This window comes from Urtica dioica, chromosome 3 (assembly GCF_054948205.1).
Source record: "Urtica dioica subsp. dioica isolate 48M chromosome 3, U.dioica_male_clone48M_v1_H2, whole genome shotgun sequence".
NCBI classification, from domain to species: Eukaryota; Viridiplantae; Streptophyta; class Magnoliopsida; order Rosales; family Urticaceae; genus Urtica; species Urtica dioica.
In genome coordinates, this window is record NC_142758.1 from 41,304,849 (window position 1) to 41,318,204 (window position 13,356).

Here is a 13,356-nt window from a genome sequence, read left to right on the forward strand (position 1 = left end):
TTAATGCGGAGACTATGGATGATAGTTTTTGTTGATTCTGATTTAGAAAACAACCCACTAATCATATGATGCTAATAAAGTAAACTTCTTATCCAATTTTGTAATCATTCATGTTTATTTATTATCTTCAGTGCGCAATATTCCTAACATTTTTCCTTTTCACTCTATTGTTGATACTGATTTCACTGTTGATAGCTTCCTTGATCTAGTACTTCCAATGTCCATGATGGATCAAAATTGTCACAGTCATCCTTAACATCATGAGTCAATGAAGCTCCTCCAACCTCAAACCCAGACTTGAGTCCTATACCAGAGAGTGCACAACATGAGGAGTCAGGACAATCAGACAAAGTGGTAGAAGAGATGCCAAAAGATCACAATGTTGACTTAAGCCTTAAGAGATAAATAAGATAAAGTCAAAGCTCTCATTTATCTAAAGGACTATCAATGTGCCTTGAGCCTCAAGTCTGATAAGCCATTAACTTCTCCACACTCTCTTGATAATGTCATTGGTTATGATAATTTATCTACTACCTGTAAGACTTTTGCTCTTGTTGTTCCTATTGAATATGAGCCCCTATATTATCACTAGGCTATTAAATATCCTCATTGGCAAGAGGCCATGCAAGAAGAATTACGTGCTATGCACGCTAACAACACTTGGAGGATTGTTAATTTGCCTGGTTATAGATGGATCTTTAAAAAAAAAGTTTAATGATAATGGTTCTTTATCTCGCAGAAAAGCGCGTCTGGTAGCAAATGGTTATACGTAACAACAAGGATTAGATTACCTTGAAACTTTTTCACCGGTTGCTACACTTGTAACATTAAAATTCGTGTTATCTCTTGCTGCAGCAAACAAGTGGCAACTTGAGCAAATGGACGGGAATAATGCTCTCCGGAATAGTGATCTGGAGTTTATATGGACATTCCTCTCGGATATTCAACTCAGGGGAAGTTTCCAAAAGGAAGTCTTGTGTGCAAACTTCTCAAGTCCATATATGGGCTCAAATAGGTCATACGTCAATGGAATCTCAAATTCACCTATGTTCTTATCTCTTTTGGGTTTACTCAATCTAAATAAAACAATTCTCCATTCACTAAAGGGAGTGGTGATCTTTTTGTTGCTATAGTCCTCTATGTAGATGATATTATCATAGCTAGTCCCAATTCTTTTATCATTTATGATGTGAAAAAGTACTTACACTCAACATTTAATCTGAAAGAGCTTGGTTTTGTTAGGGTTTTTTTTTGTTTGGAGATTACACATACCAGTAGTGGGATCAACGACTCTCAGCTTCAATATGCGCGCTAGTTGCTCGAAGACTTTGGATTCCTAGAGTCAAAGCCAGTCAAAACTCCCATAGATCCTCGTTACACTCGCAACAACACAGATGGAGCTTTACTAGAAGATGCTACAGTCTATTGGATGCTTACTATATTTGACGATTTCCAGGCCGGATATCACTTTCAATGTGCACAAATTGAGTCTGTTTGTCTCAGCGCCTCGAGTTCCACACTTATCTGCAGCACATCACTTGCTCAGATACATCAAAGTCCATCCTGGTCTAAGTCTTTTCTACTCGGCTTCTTCATCCACTCAACTGCGCGCATTTTGTGGCGCGGATTGGGCCACATGTCCCAACACACGTCGATCAGTCACTGGGTTTTGTGTGTACATTGGCGATTCAATGGTCTTGTGGAAAGCTAAGAAGAAAACAACTATATCCCGCAGCTCATCAAAAGCAGAGTATCGAGCGTTGGTGGTGGCTACTTTTGAATTGCTTTGGCTGAACCAGTTGCTTCATGATTTTGGCATAGCTTCTCGTCCAGATGTTATCTATTGTGATAATCAGGCAGCCGTGCAAATTGCCTCCAATCCCTCATTTGAATAGCGTACAAAGCATATCAAAATTGATTTTCACTTTGTACGGGAGCATTTGAGTTCAAGAGCAGTGAAGTTTTGCCAATCAGAACTGCCTTTCAACTAGCTGATCTCTTTATCAAGCCGCTTGTAACTCCGGCTTTAGAAGGTTTACTAACCAAGATGTCTTTGAATATATACGACACATCTTGAGGGGGAATAATGAGTGAGTTATTCAGATGATTGATTAGTTACGTTGGTTACGTGTGCTGTAAGTAAGCGTAGGTGTTTTAGGTTTTTATTTGCATTTGTTCTTTTTATTTTCTTTTCCACGTTTTATTGTCAAGCTGGCGTGGACAACCTTTAGTCTGTTTTAGGTGTATATATTAGATGGGTTTGACCGATCAATTATTCAATCAATTCAATCAACGATAGTTTTCTTCTTCTTCTTCGTTGCTTTCTCAACTCTGTAACTGCGTGTTTGGTTGAAGGTAATGCGTTGTAATCACATTCGTGGGAATGTGATTAAAGTAATCAGATTCCCAGGAGTGTGAGATTATAGTGTTCGGTTCTAAAATTAATATTTTAAGCATAGTCTTGGGAATGTGACATTAATGCGTTTTGTTTGACAAATTAAAGTAATGTTTAGTAAAAATTATAAATAATAAATCTCTTATAAATAGACAAACATAAAAAAAAAAAAATAATCACTAGATTTAATACAAACATAAATAAATGATTTTAAAACAATATTAGAAATATAAACCTTATCTAATTTTTACTTCCGATATTTTTTTTCAATTTCATTGTAATAATTTTTGTATGCATTTATCAGCTAACATATAAAACAAGTTTATGTATTTTATATTTTTATTAATTAAATTTATGGTTGTTGAAGTTTTGTTCCTTCTCATACAATAAGTGTGAGACGAAATAATAAAAAATATAAATTTTTTCCACAGAAACAAAACGACAATCAACACACAATCATGCATAGTTCTGTTAAAAATATTTCAAAATAAAAATATATATATAACAAATTATTTATTAAATACCTATATTACTAACACAAAATAATATTATATATATAATTTAACTAACAATTATATATATATATATATATATATATATAATATATTACATAGTTAGTATCTAGGTACTGATCACATGATATTTTCAAATAATATCACGTATAACTACGTTTATGATATAATAAATAATATGTGTATCGTATATGATATAATACATATATATATATATCATATAATATATAATATATAGATATTATAAAATATAATATAATATCTAATATCATGTAATACATAAAAAAAAATATAATATAGCATATATGCCTATGAATATATAGTATATATAAATATATGTATTTAAAACAAAACAACTAAATATGTATATACGTATATAAAAAAACAACTAAATATGTGCGTGCGTGTATATATATATATATATATACATATATATATATACATATATATATATATACACGTTTGAGAAAAACAACTCAATATGTACGTAAAAGAATATACACATTTATATAACACCTATTTGGTGGTATTAAGATTACCTTATTTTAAGTTAATATCTCTACCTAGTTAATCACAATCTTGAGAATGTTGTTTGATATTAACTCACACCAAACAATATAATCTTTAAGATTCCTGGGAATGTGATTAACATTACTCCCAACTAAACACACCCTAATATTTGTCGGCGCCGGACTTTGCCATCATCTTCCTCAGTGCTGCCATGAGGCTCATGAACATTTCCAGCTTCAGCCACTCCAGAGCTTAGAGGCTCCTTTGTCTCTAGGAACATCCAAATCAAATTGAATGGAATCGAATGGCAAACTCCCAATTGATCTCTTTCCTAGTGGATCTCCGCCCTTACTCGAATCGATCTCCGACGCTGCAAAATCCTGATCTCCGCCGCCAAGTCCCTATTGTGAGTTTAAACTTGATTTTCTTTCATTAATTGGTAGAATTTTTAGTGGCTTCGGTTACATAGACGTAATAGAGCAATTACAATGTGTTATTAGGTCTTTATGTTGGCTGTTTTTTTCTTTGAGTTTATTGTCTTTTATTGTCCATTATGGGCATTAGTGATTTGTTTAAAGCCTACGGTTTTGGGCTGATTCATCTTCTCTTGTTTTCCTATAAATAGAGTTGTTTGGAAAGGTTTGTAATCATCACTTAGATTTGTATTTGAATTTTTCTCTTTAACGTAATATAGAAAATTGCCCCAAAAGTCATTGTTTCCAGATTTCTACTTCCTTATTTCATAGTTGTTCCTATAAAGATCCTTAATTGAGACCAACATTTGGTATCAGAGCGCCAGATGACGAAGGATGGAACGACACCGAGCAAATCTGTTGGAGGAGATATGGCGGCAACGAAGATCGGAAGAGAAGGGAACGTGACGCTCTCGTATCCGTTACTCACGAAGAGTAACTACTCGGTGTGGGCGTTGAAGATGAGGGTGAATTTACAAGCACAAGGAGTGTGGGAAGCCGTGGAGCTCGACGAGGTCGACGAACGGAAGGATAGAATGGCGCTCGCCGCCATCTATCAAGCGCTTCCCGAGGACATCCTTCTCATGGTGGCCGAGAAGGATTCCGCCAAGCAAGCGTGGGAGACGCTAAAGAAGATGCACGTTGGAGTGGAACGAGTCAATGAGGCGAAGGTGCAAACCTTGAGGACTCACTTCGAGGCAATTCGCATGAAGGATGGGGAGTCGGTGGACGATTTTGCCATGAAATTGACATATATTGTGACAGGTATCCGCTCGTTGGGAGAGAAAGTGGGGGAGGTCTCCGTCGTCAAGAAGTTCCTACCAGCCTTGCCACAAAAAATACATGCAAATTGTTACTGCGATCGAGCAATTCGGTGACCTCAAAAACATGACGGTTGAGGAGGTCGTCGGTCGCCTTAAAGTCGACGAGGAGAGACTTCGCAGATACGGTGATAGAAAGGAGGAGAAGCACCTCTTGCTCACGCATGCATAATGGATGTCACGAATGAAGAAAAACGGAGAAGCCGATTTTCTTTCGGATCTTCGAGTCCCAGCGGCAACGGTAGAGATAACCGAGGTCGTGGCCGAGGTCGAGGACGAGGGCGAGGTCGTGGAGAAAGCTCACCTCGACAAGAAGACACCAAACCCCGCAAAGACAAGAGCACAGTTAAGTGGTACGCTTGTCAAAAGTACGGGCACTACGCGACCGAATGTCGTAGCAAGAAGCCCGAAGAGGAAGCAAACCTGACCAGCCTTCATGACGAGAAGCTAGCGTTGATGTTCGCCAAGGGAGTGGCGAATCCCTTTCCCGAAGATGAGGAGACAACCCTCGAAGAGTTTGTGCAAGAATCGTCCAAGGAGGAACCAGAGGTGGTGTTGCTCAATGAAGAGAAAGTCATGGCGAACCTCCTCGCAAGGGGCGAAGAGTATAATCACACCGACGTGTGGTACCTTGACAATGGAGCAAGCAACCATATGACGGGCCATCGAGAGAAGTTCAATGAGCTCGACGAGAAGATCACCGGAAATGTGAAGTTCGGAGACGGCTCACTCGTCGAGATCAAGGGCAGAGGATCCATCCTGTTTCAATGCAAGAATGGCGATCAACGACTAATATCCGAGGTATATTACATTCCAAAACTGAAAATTAATATCATAAGTCTCGGTCAGATGATAGAATAAGACAATACGATCACTTTAGCCGGCGTGTTCTTGAAGATGTTCGACCGAAATGGTGTCCTGTTGATGAAGGTGGAGAAATCGCCAAATCGGTTATACAAGATTTCCCTCAAGACGAGTCAGCCTGTTTCTCTATTAACATCGCTAGCAGATCCAGCTTGGTTATGGCATGCGAGACTTGGGCACGTAAACTTTTATGCACTCAAGATGATGAGGGAGAAGGAGATGGCCGAGGGGCTGCCCAGGATCACACACCCCAACCAAGTGTATGAAAGTTGCTTGGTCTCAAAGCAAACAAGGCTTCCATTTCCTGCCCAAGCCAACTTCCGAGCCGAGCATCCTCTATAGCTTGTGCACGCAGATCTGTGTGGTCCGATCACCCCGCCATCACTCGCTGGTAACAAGTATTTCCTCTTACTTGTTGATGATTATAGTCGTTGGATGTGGGTGTACATGCTCAGAGAAAAAGGAGAAGCCTTTGAAGCATTTAAGAAGTTCAAGAAGCTCGTGGAAAACAAGTCGAATTACAAGTTGAAGACTTTGCGAACTGATCGAGGTGGCGAGTTCACATCCCAAAAGTTCGGGGAGTTCTGCATAGAAGAGGGAGTCGAGCGTCACCTCACGGGCACCGTACACACCTCAACAAAACAGTGTGGTAGAGAGGAGAAATCGCACCGTGATGGCAACTACGAGAAGTTTGCTCAAGAGCATGCAAGTCCCGGAGAACCTCTGGGGAGAGGCGGTATGACATGCAGTTTATCTCTTGAACCGTTTGCCGACAAAGGTGCTAGGAGATTGTACCCCTTACCAAGCATGGACCGGCAAGCGACCTCATTTGGAGCACTTGAGAGTGTTCGGGTGTACCGCACCTGTGAAGATTGCGGGACCACATCTCAAGAAGCTCAATGATCGAAGTCAAGCAATGGTGTACCTCGGTGTCGAAGACGGAAGCAAGGCGCACAGGTTTCTTGATCCAGCTCGTGGAAAAATCCATGTGAGTAGAGACGCCGTGTTCGAGGAGGAGAAGAAGTGGGAGTGGTGCAACGACAACGATAAGCTCGTACAAAATTCCGTGGAGTTCGGAATCCTACGAGATGACGACGTAGTGGATTCGGAAAACGGAGTAACTCCACCAGCGAGTCCGAACTCTCCTCGACAATAAGAGAGCTCGGACGGGTCCACAAGCGAAGATGTCCCCAAGAAACTCCGTTCCCTCGCCAATGTCTATGTAGAGGCACCACTAAGAGAGATGGATCTCAACGAATTATTGTTGCTCACCGCCGACGAGCCAACAACATATCACGAGGCAGCAACCGAGGAGGCCTGGAACGAGGCCATGAAGAAAGAGCTCGAGTCCATCGAGAAGAACAAGACATGGGAGCTCACCGACTTGCCTGCCGGTCATAAGACCATCGGATTGAAGTGGGTGTTCAAGTTGAAAAGAGACAGCAAATGCAATATCCTCAAGCACAAGGCAAGACTGGTGGCGAAAGGGTACGTGCAGAAGCAAGGAGTTGACTTCGAGGAAACCTTTGCACCAGTGGCGAGACTCGACACCATCAGGCTAATTCTTGCCCTCGCAGCTCATCGTGGATGGAAGATTCATCACTTGGACGTCAAATCGGCGTTCCTCAATGGTGATATCGAAGAAGAAGTCTACGTCTCCCAACCTGAAGGCTTCATCATCAAGAATAAGGAGCACAAGGTGTACAAACTGTCCAAAGCGCTCTACGGACTGCGCCAAGCACCAAGGGCGTGGAACACTTACCTCAACAAGAAACAAGAGAACGATGAGTCTCAGCTTCGTGAAGTGTGCTCAAGAGCAGGTTGTGTGCACGAGGAACCATGAAGCAGAGGTGCTCATCGTTGGTGTATACGTCGACGACTTGATCGTGACGGGATCAAGCATTGAGGGCGTTGAGGGGTTCAAGAAGCAGATGATGAAGGAGTTCGAGATTAGTGATCTCGGGTTGCTCTCATACTACCTCGGTATCGAGGTGGACCAGAAGGAAGACCGTATCACGGTGAAGCAAACGACTTATGCGAAGAAGGTGTTGAAGCAGTTTGCGATGGCGGATTGCAACCCGAGCAAATATCCAATGGAAGCAAAATTACAGCTCGGAAAGGATGCGGAAGGAATCTTTGTGAATCCCACTGAGTATAGGCGTATCATCGGGTGTCTCAGGTACTTGACCCACACTCGACCTGATATCTCATATGCAGTTGGCATCGTGAGTCGTTACATGGAGCAGCCTACTACTCTACACCAACAGGCAGTGAAGAGTTCGTAAGCACCGGAGAGCAATGTGCAGACATTCTCACCAAGGCTCTAGCAAGAGTCAAATTCGTGGAGATGAGAGAGCTGCTCGGCGTAATAAACCTCGAACCAAAACAAGTTTAGGGGGAGATTGTGAGTTTAAACTTTATTTGCTCTCATTAATTGGTAGAATTTTTAGTGGCTTCGGTTACATAGACGTATTAGAGCAATTACAAGGTGTTATTAGGTCTTTATGTTGGCTGTTTTTTTCTTTGAGTTTATTGTCTTTTATTGTCCATTATGGGCATTAGTGATTTGTTTAAAGCCTACGGTTTTGGGCTGATTCATCTTCTCTTGTTTTCCTATAAATAGAGTTGTTTGGAAAGGTTTGTAATCATCACTTACATTTGTATTTGTATTTTCCTCTTCAACGTAATATAGAAAATTGCCCCAAAAGTCATTGTTTCCAGATTTCTACTTCCTTATTTCATAGTTGTTCCTACAAAGATCCTTAATTGAGACCAACACATATGTCCTTCTCCATTGAACCAGAGCTCCAACGATACCGGAAAGAAATTCCTATACTCGCTACTCGTCCGATGCCGGAAATAAATTATTCGACTCACTGCTCGTCCAAGAAGACGAAATCGGCACCGTGAGTGAAGAAGAGAGTGGCTGAGATGGTTCTGGACCTGGTGGCGATGACAGGAGACTCTTTGTTGGTCGAGAATTTTGGTTCATGTTCTGTTTGTTTTCGATTTTTTTTTTTTTTTACTTTTTTTTTCCTTTATAATGTTTATTACTTATTTTATGCCTTTCTTTCCTTGGTTTTTTTTTATTATTATTAAACATTTTATTTAAAATCATATCATAATAGGATTTTGACATATGTAACTCTGCTAATAATTAACGGCAAAGTAGTAACAGTGGAAGTTTATTTTGAAGATTGTTGAGGTCACCGACAATTAATTTTGGGTCATTTGTTACATGATTAGCATGATTAGTGACACTTTTTTGTGTGTGATTACTGGATATTAGCATAAGAAACACGAACACATTTAATACTCATTTCTCCCCTTTTAAAAACTTGATTAGGAGACAATTAGCTTGATGTCAATGTTTACCTGCTAAAAGATATAATTGTAAATCACTAGATAAGTAAAATTCTTATACATTGTTAGCATGTATTAATTAAATTTTGAACTCTCAATACTTTTTAAGTAAAATAACATTCATAGATATATTAAAAAGAGATGTATTTCACTTTTTCAAATTCTATACACAATTATTGATACAAATAAATCCTACTAAAAATTTAAGCTCTTTAGCTTAACAAAGATGTTTGATGTGCGTCTTCACACTTGAAAAATGGAGTCTTTCTTTATTGTTTTACTTGGATGAAATTTGTGCAATCTCTAAAAAAATCTTGTGCAAAGCTTGAGGCCTTGAGAAAAAAGGCGAGTGGTCCGAGCCCTTAAGTCGAAAGACACGCTCGGGAGGGTCCGATTCGATCATTGTGTCCTGTAGCGCTGCATTCACCGCTCGATCATCTTGGGTTACCACGTAGAAGCGACGAACCGAGCCGTAGTTTGAGTCCGATAGAGAGAGCTTTTCCATAACCGGCGCAAAAGGCATAGACCTCATTGATAGTGACGCCAATGCAACATCCTACACACACACACACACACACACACAAAAAGAGTTAAAAAAAAAAAAATTAAAATTATAGGTCTAGAACTCAATAGTGAAAATAACGACGATACCTTTGAAGGGCTTTGGTTAAAGAAGAGATCTTTGACCATTTCTTTTTTATGATCAATGGCTGTTGGAGGTTGATCTTTTCCATTGGCATACACAAATGTCTGTGCTTGATGCATCATATCATTTTTCCCTATCTGCAATATCCCTTTGTTATTCATTTATTTTTGCTAAAAGAAAGTTTTCTTACATCTATGATTAGGTACTAAACCAAAAAGATCAACCAAAGAATTATTTGTTTTGGGGAAGGGCTTTCATGTCATTATTATCAACCAATTGCTGATTAGTTGTCCATAATTTAATTCGTCCCCCGTTTTTTTTTTTTTTCATTAGTAGTTGAATATGAAATAATTGCAGCGAATAATCGAACCTGTCTCGAAAACAAATCGAGCGTGCTCTGCCCGGTGGCCAACATTGGTGCGGCCACAAAAATGGCTCTTGAGATTCTTGATGGAAATAATTCCATGACATATGATATACAAGCACCCCCAAAATCATGTCCAACCAAAATAACCTGCAAAATAATTAAAGAAGACAGATTTTTTTTTTAGCTGAATTTATGAGATATTATTTACCTAACAAATTCCAAGCTTTTGTTAATTAAGCAAATTACTTGCATTTTGTTGGTTATGAATACAAAATTCAATTAAAAATCCATAATCTGATTGATTATATATTTATCATCTTAACCTTATTTCCATGGTCTAATTTGTCGAAGATATCAGTCAGTGGCTTCACATATTGTGCGAGATTTTTGACGGAATTTGAATCAGAGACAGTCAAGTCAACCGCGTCGACTTTGAAGCCGGCTTCTTCCAATAGTGTCATTGACTTGTACCAACACCAAGCTCCAAATCCACCTCCATGAACTAGCACAAAATGATTTGTTTCTAGTCCCTCAATCTTGCTCTTCATACCCTATATTTAATCAATTTGTAAAACAAAATTAATGAGTAAGATCATATTGTACTAATGTAACATTTCCAATTCAAGCTGTATCATTAAAAGGAGAAAAGAAAATTGAAATAAGCTTAAAGGAATAGCATTTTCTTTACTTTTTTTCTTTTCTCCTTGATCTCTTTTTGGGGAATTAAGTCTTGTTTTGAAAAATATAGTTGAATGTTGATTATTGAATCCAACATATTTTTATTTAATGTGGACTGAATCCTCTTATTATAATGTATTTATAGCAATGATATCTCTATAGCTTTAATGCACGCGCTTGGATATATTTTATATTGTCATACTGATGAAAAAAATTAATAAGAATAATAATGAGATCATAACAAATGTTTTTTTTTTCGCATAGAAAACCAAAAAGAAGTGGTTTCTCAGTTAGAATAGTTCAGTTCTTATATTAAAAATAAATAAATAAAAATCGGGGCTACAGCTTACAATACAGCCAATACAACTAATATATGTGTATATATATATATATATATGAAGAAATTGAGAGTAGTTGGGTTGAAGTATACATTTCGCGACGATTCAAAGGAAGATATATAAATACACGCGCACACACTCTAACAATATAATCATAGATATATAAATAAATATATAAATGGATCATATATAAATACACACACACATATATTATTTATGTATCAAACTAGATTTATGAAACAGCTATTGAATAAAAAACCAGAACGTCACATGACTCAAACTCTAACAATATAATCATAGATATATAAATACACACACACACACACACATATATATATATATATATATATATATATATATATATGTATATGTATATGTATTTATTACTACCAATTCTTTCAATTTACAATTTTTCAGCTTTCAAAAAAAAAAAAAAAAAAACAAATTAATCAATGCAAAAAAAACACACACACACACACACGCACACATTATCAAACAAGTAACTAGAATTTCGATTAAAAAAAATAACTAAAATAATTCTATACTTTCTTTTTCATTAATTTATAATTACAAATTGTATCTTACATGTTTAAGAATAAAAGTTCTGATTGTAATCTGTGTTTATATATCCGATATAAATCATAATAAACTAATAAGGTCAGATTGTAAATATTCAAATAAAATTATTTATAAAATCTCCGATAAAACATAATTATAATAATATAAAGAAAGAAAGAGAGAAAAAAAAAAAAAAAAAAAAAAAAAAAAAAAAAAGGAGTACCTGAGAATCGACGAGCTCTTGAGGCCGAACGACACTTTCCGATCCGAACCTCGGCCGAGTGCTGGAACTCCTCGTGAATCCCGGAATCTTCGCCGGCGCCGGAGACGGATAGACGACGGAGGCCGATCGGCTCATCACAAACGCCGCCGCGTCGCCGCCGGTCCTCTGGTACTCCCGGAACATCATCGCCGCGGCCATAGCCTGGTTTCGCAGAGCAAGCTCGTCGTCGTTTTCGTGCCTCTGATCTCTCTGTTTCTTCTTCTTCTTCGTCGCCGTCGTCGACGATCGCGGCGGAGAAGAGGAAGAAGAGTCGATCGACGATCGAGACTTGTTGTTCGTCTTCGAGAGCAGTCTCGGAAGATCGCTAATGCTGTTCTTGTTGAATTGCTTGTGAGAAGAAGAGAAACAGCCCTGAGAGTTTCCCATGTATTTCTGTGAAAGGTTTTGTCCTTTTTTTTCTTTTTCTTTTATTTTCTTCGTCTGAAGAAGAATTTAAGAGTTTTGGTATTGGTTAAATTACTAAACTGACTATATATAGACAGAGAGCTCGGCTCTATGAATGAAATGAACAAATCTCTATTGAATAGTATATGTCTACTATTTAAATTGAGAGTTTATGTGTCAAAGAGGATATTATTAATAGATGCCTATTAGTATGTGCTGGTGCGGATATGTATAATGATGATTATAAAGTGTTGTTGTAAATTGTGTTGTAGTTAAAGCGATTATTAACTTCAATTTAGGCTTGTAACATTGTTGTTGCTATGTGGTGAAATGGATTTCTATGGGGTATTAGTTGGAAAATAGTATTATGATGTGATTGAGTTTGAATTGTGTTATATGATATTCAAATTTAAGAGTTTTACATGTGTGATTATATAGATTAGTATTTTAAAAGAATTGCGTCATTTAACCTATGTTATTTTTTTCATGATATTGATTATTGTGTCCAACAAAATGTCAATGAGACTTTTATTATGTTGAAATCACCCGAATTATGGTGTCAAATATATATATATATATATATATATATATATATATATATATATATATATATATATATATATAATTTCAGAGTTTCATGAAAAGCAATGCCCGCAGAGTTAGAACTTGTAGGCAAGAGAGAAATTTGATTAATATTTTTTTTTTTAATTTCCAAGGGGCGTGTAAGAAAAATAAATTCAGGAGGGTAAATATGAAAGCATTATATAATTTAGGCTAAAATGTAAAATTTTGGGGTAAAAGTTATAAATTTATAAGGGGTGTGTAAGAACAAAAAATATTCAGGAGGGGCAAAAATAAAAATAAAAGTTAAATAATTTAGAGCTAAAAATATAGAATATTAGGATAAATATTTATTTTTAAAAAATTTAGAGGTGAGAATTTAATTTTTAAAATTTCAGGGAATATTGGTCTAATCTGGACCTAAGCCTCCGTCATTGACTGTAAAGTCCCTTTTAAGCTTCTTTCTTTTTTTTTTCTTTTCTTTTTTTGAAGGGGTTTTAAGCTTTGTTTAGAAAGGTGATTTTTTGTTGTTTTATTTTTGTAGTTATTAAGCGTTATATTCATTTTTATGAATAGATACAGAAAAAATAAGATTTTTTTATG

The 13,356-nt window shown here is 37.3% G+C and overlaps 1 protein-coding gene across 1 annotated transcript; it reads right to left on the reverse strand.

Annotated features, from left to right (window-relative positions):
* Positions 1-9,067: 9,067 nt before the first annotated feature.
* MES15 (methyl esterase 15) lies at positions 9,068-12,342 on the reverse strand. The gene is made up of 5 exons (XM_089609990.1): positions 11,749-12,342; positions 10,275-10,502; positions 9,955-10,098; positions 9,590-9,721; positions 9,068-9,494 (listed from the first exon to the last, which is right to left on the reverse strand). Exons 1-5 carry the CDS (start codon positions 12,172-12,174, stop codon positions 9,216-9,218), a joined length of 1,209 nt encoding a protein of 402 aa, XP_089466116.1. The 5' UTR covers positions 12,175-12,342; the 3' UTR covers positions 9,068-9,215.
* Positions 12,343-13,356: the final 1,014 nt, after the last annotated feature.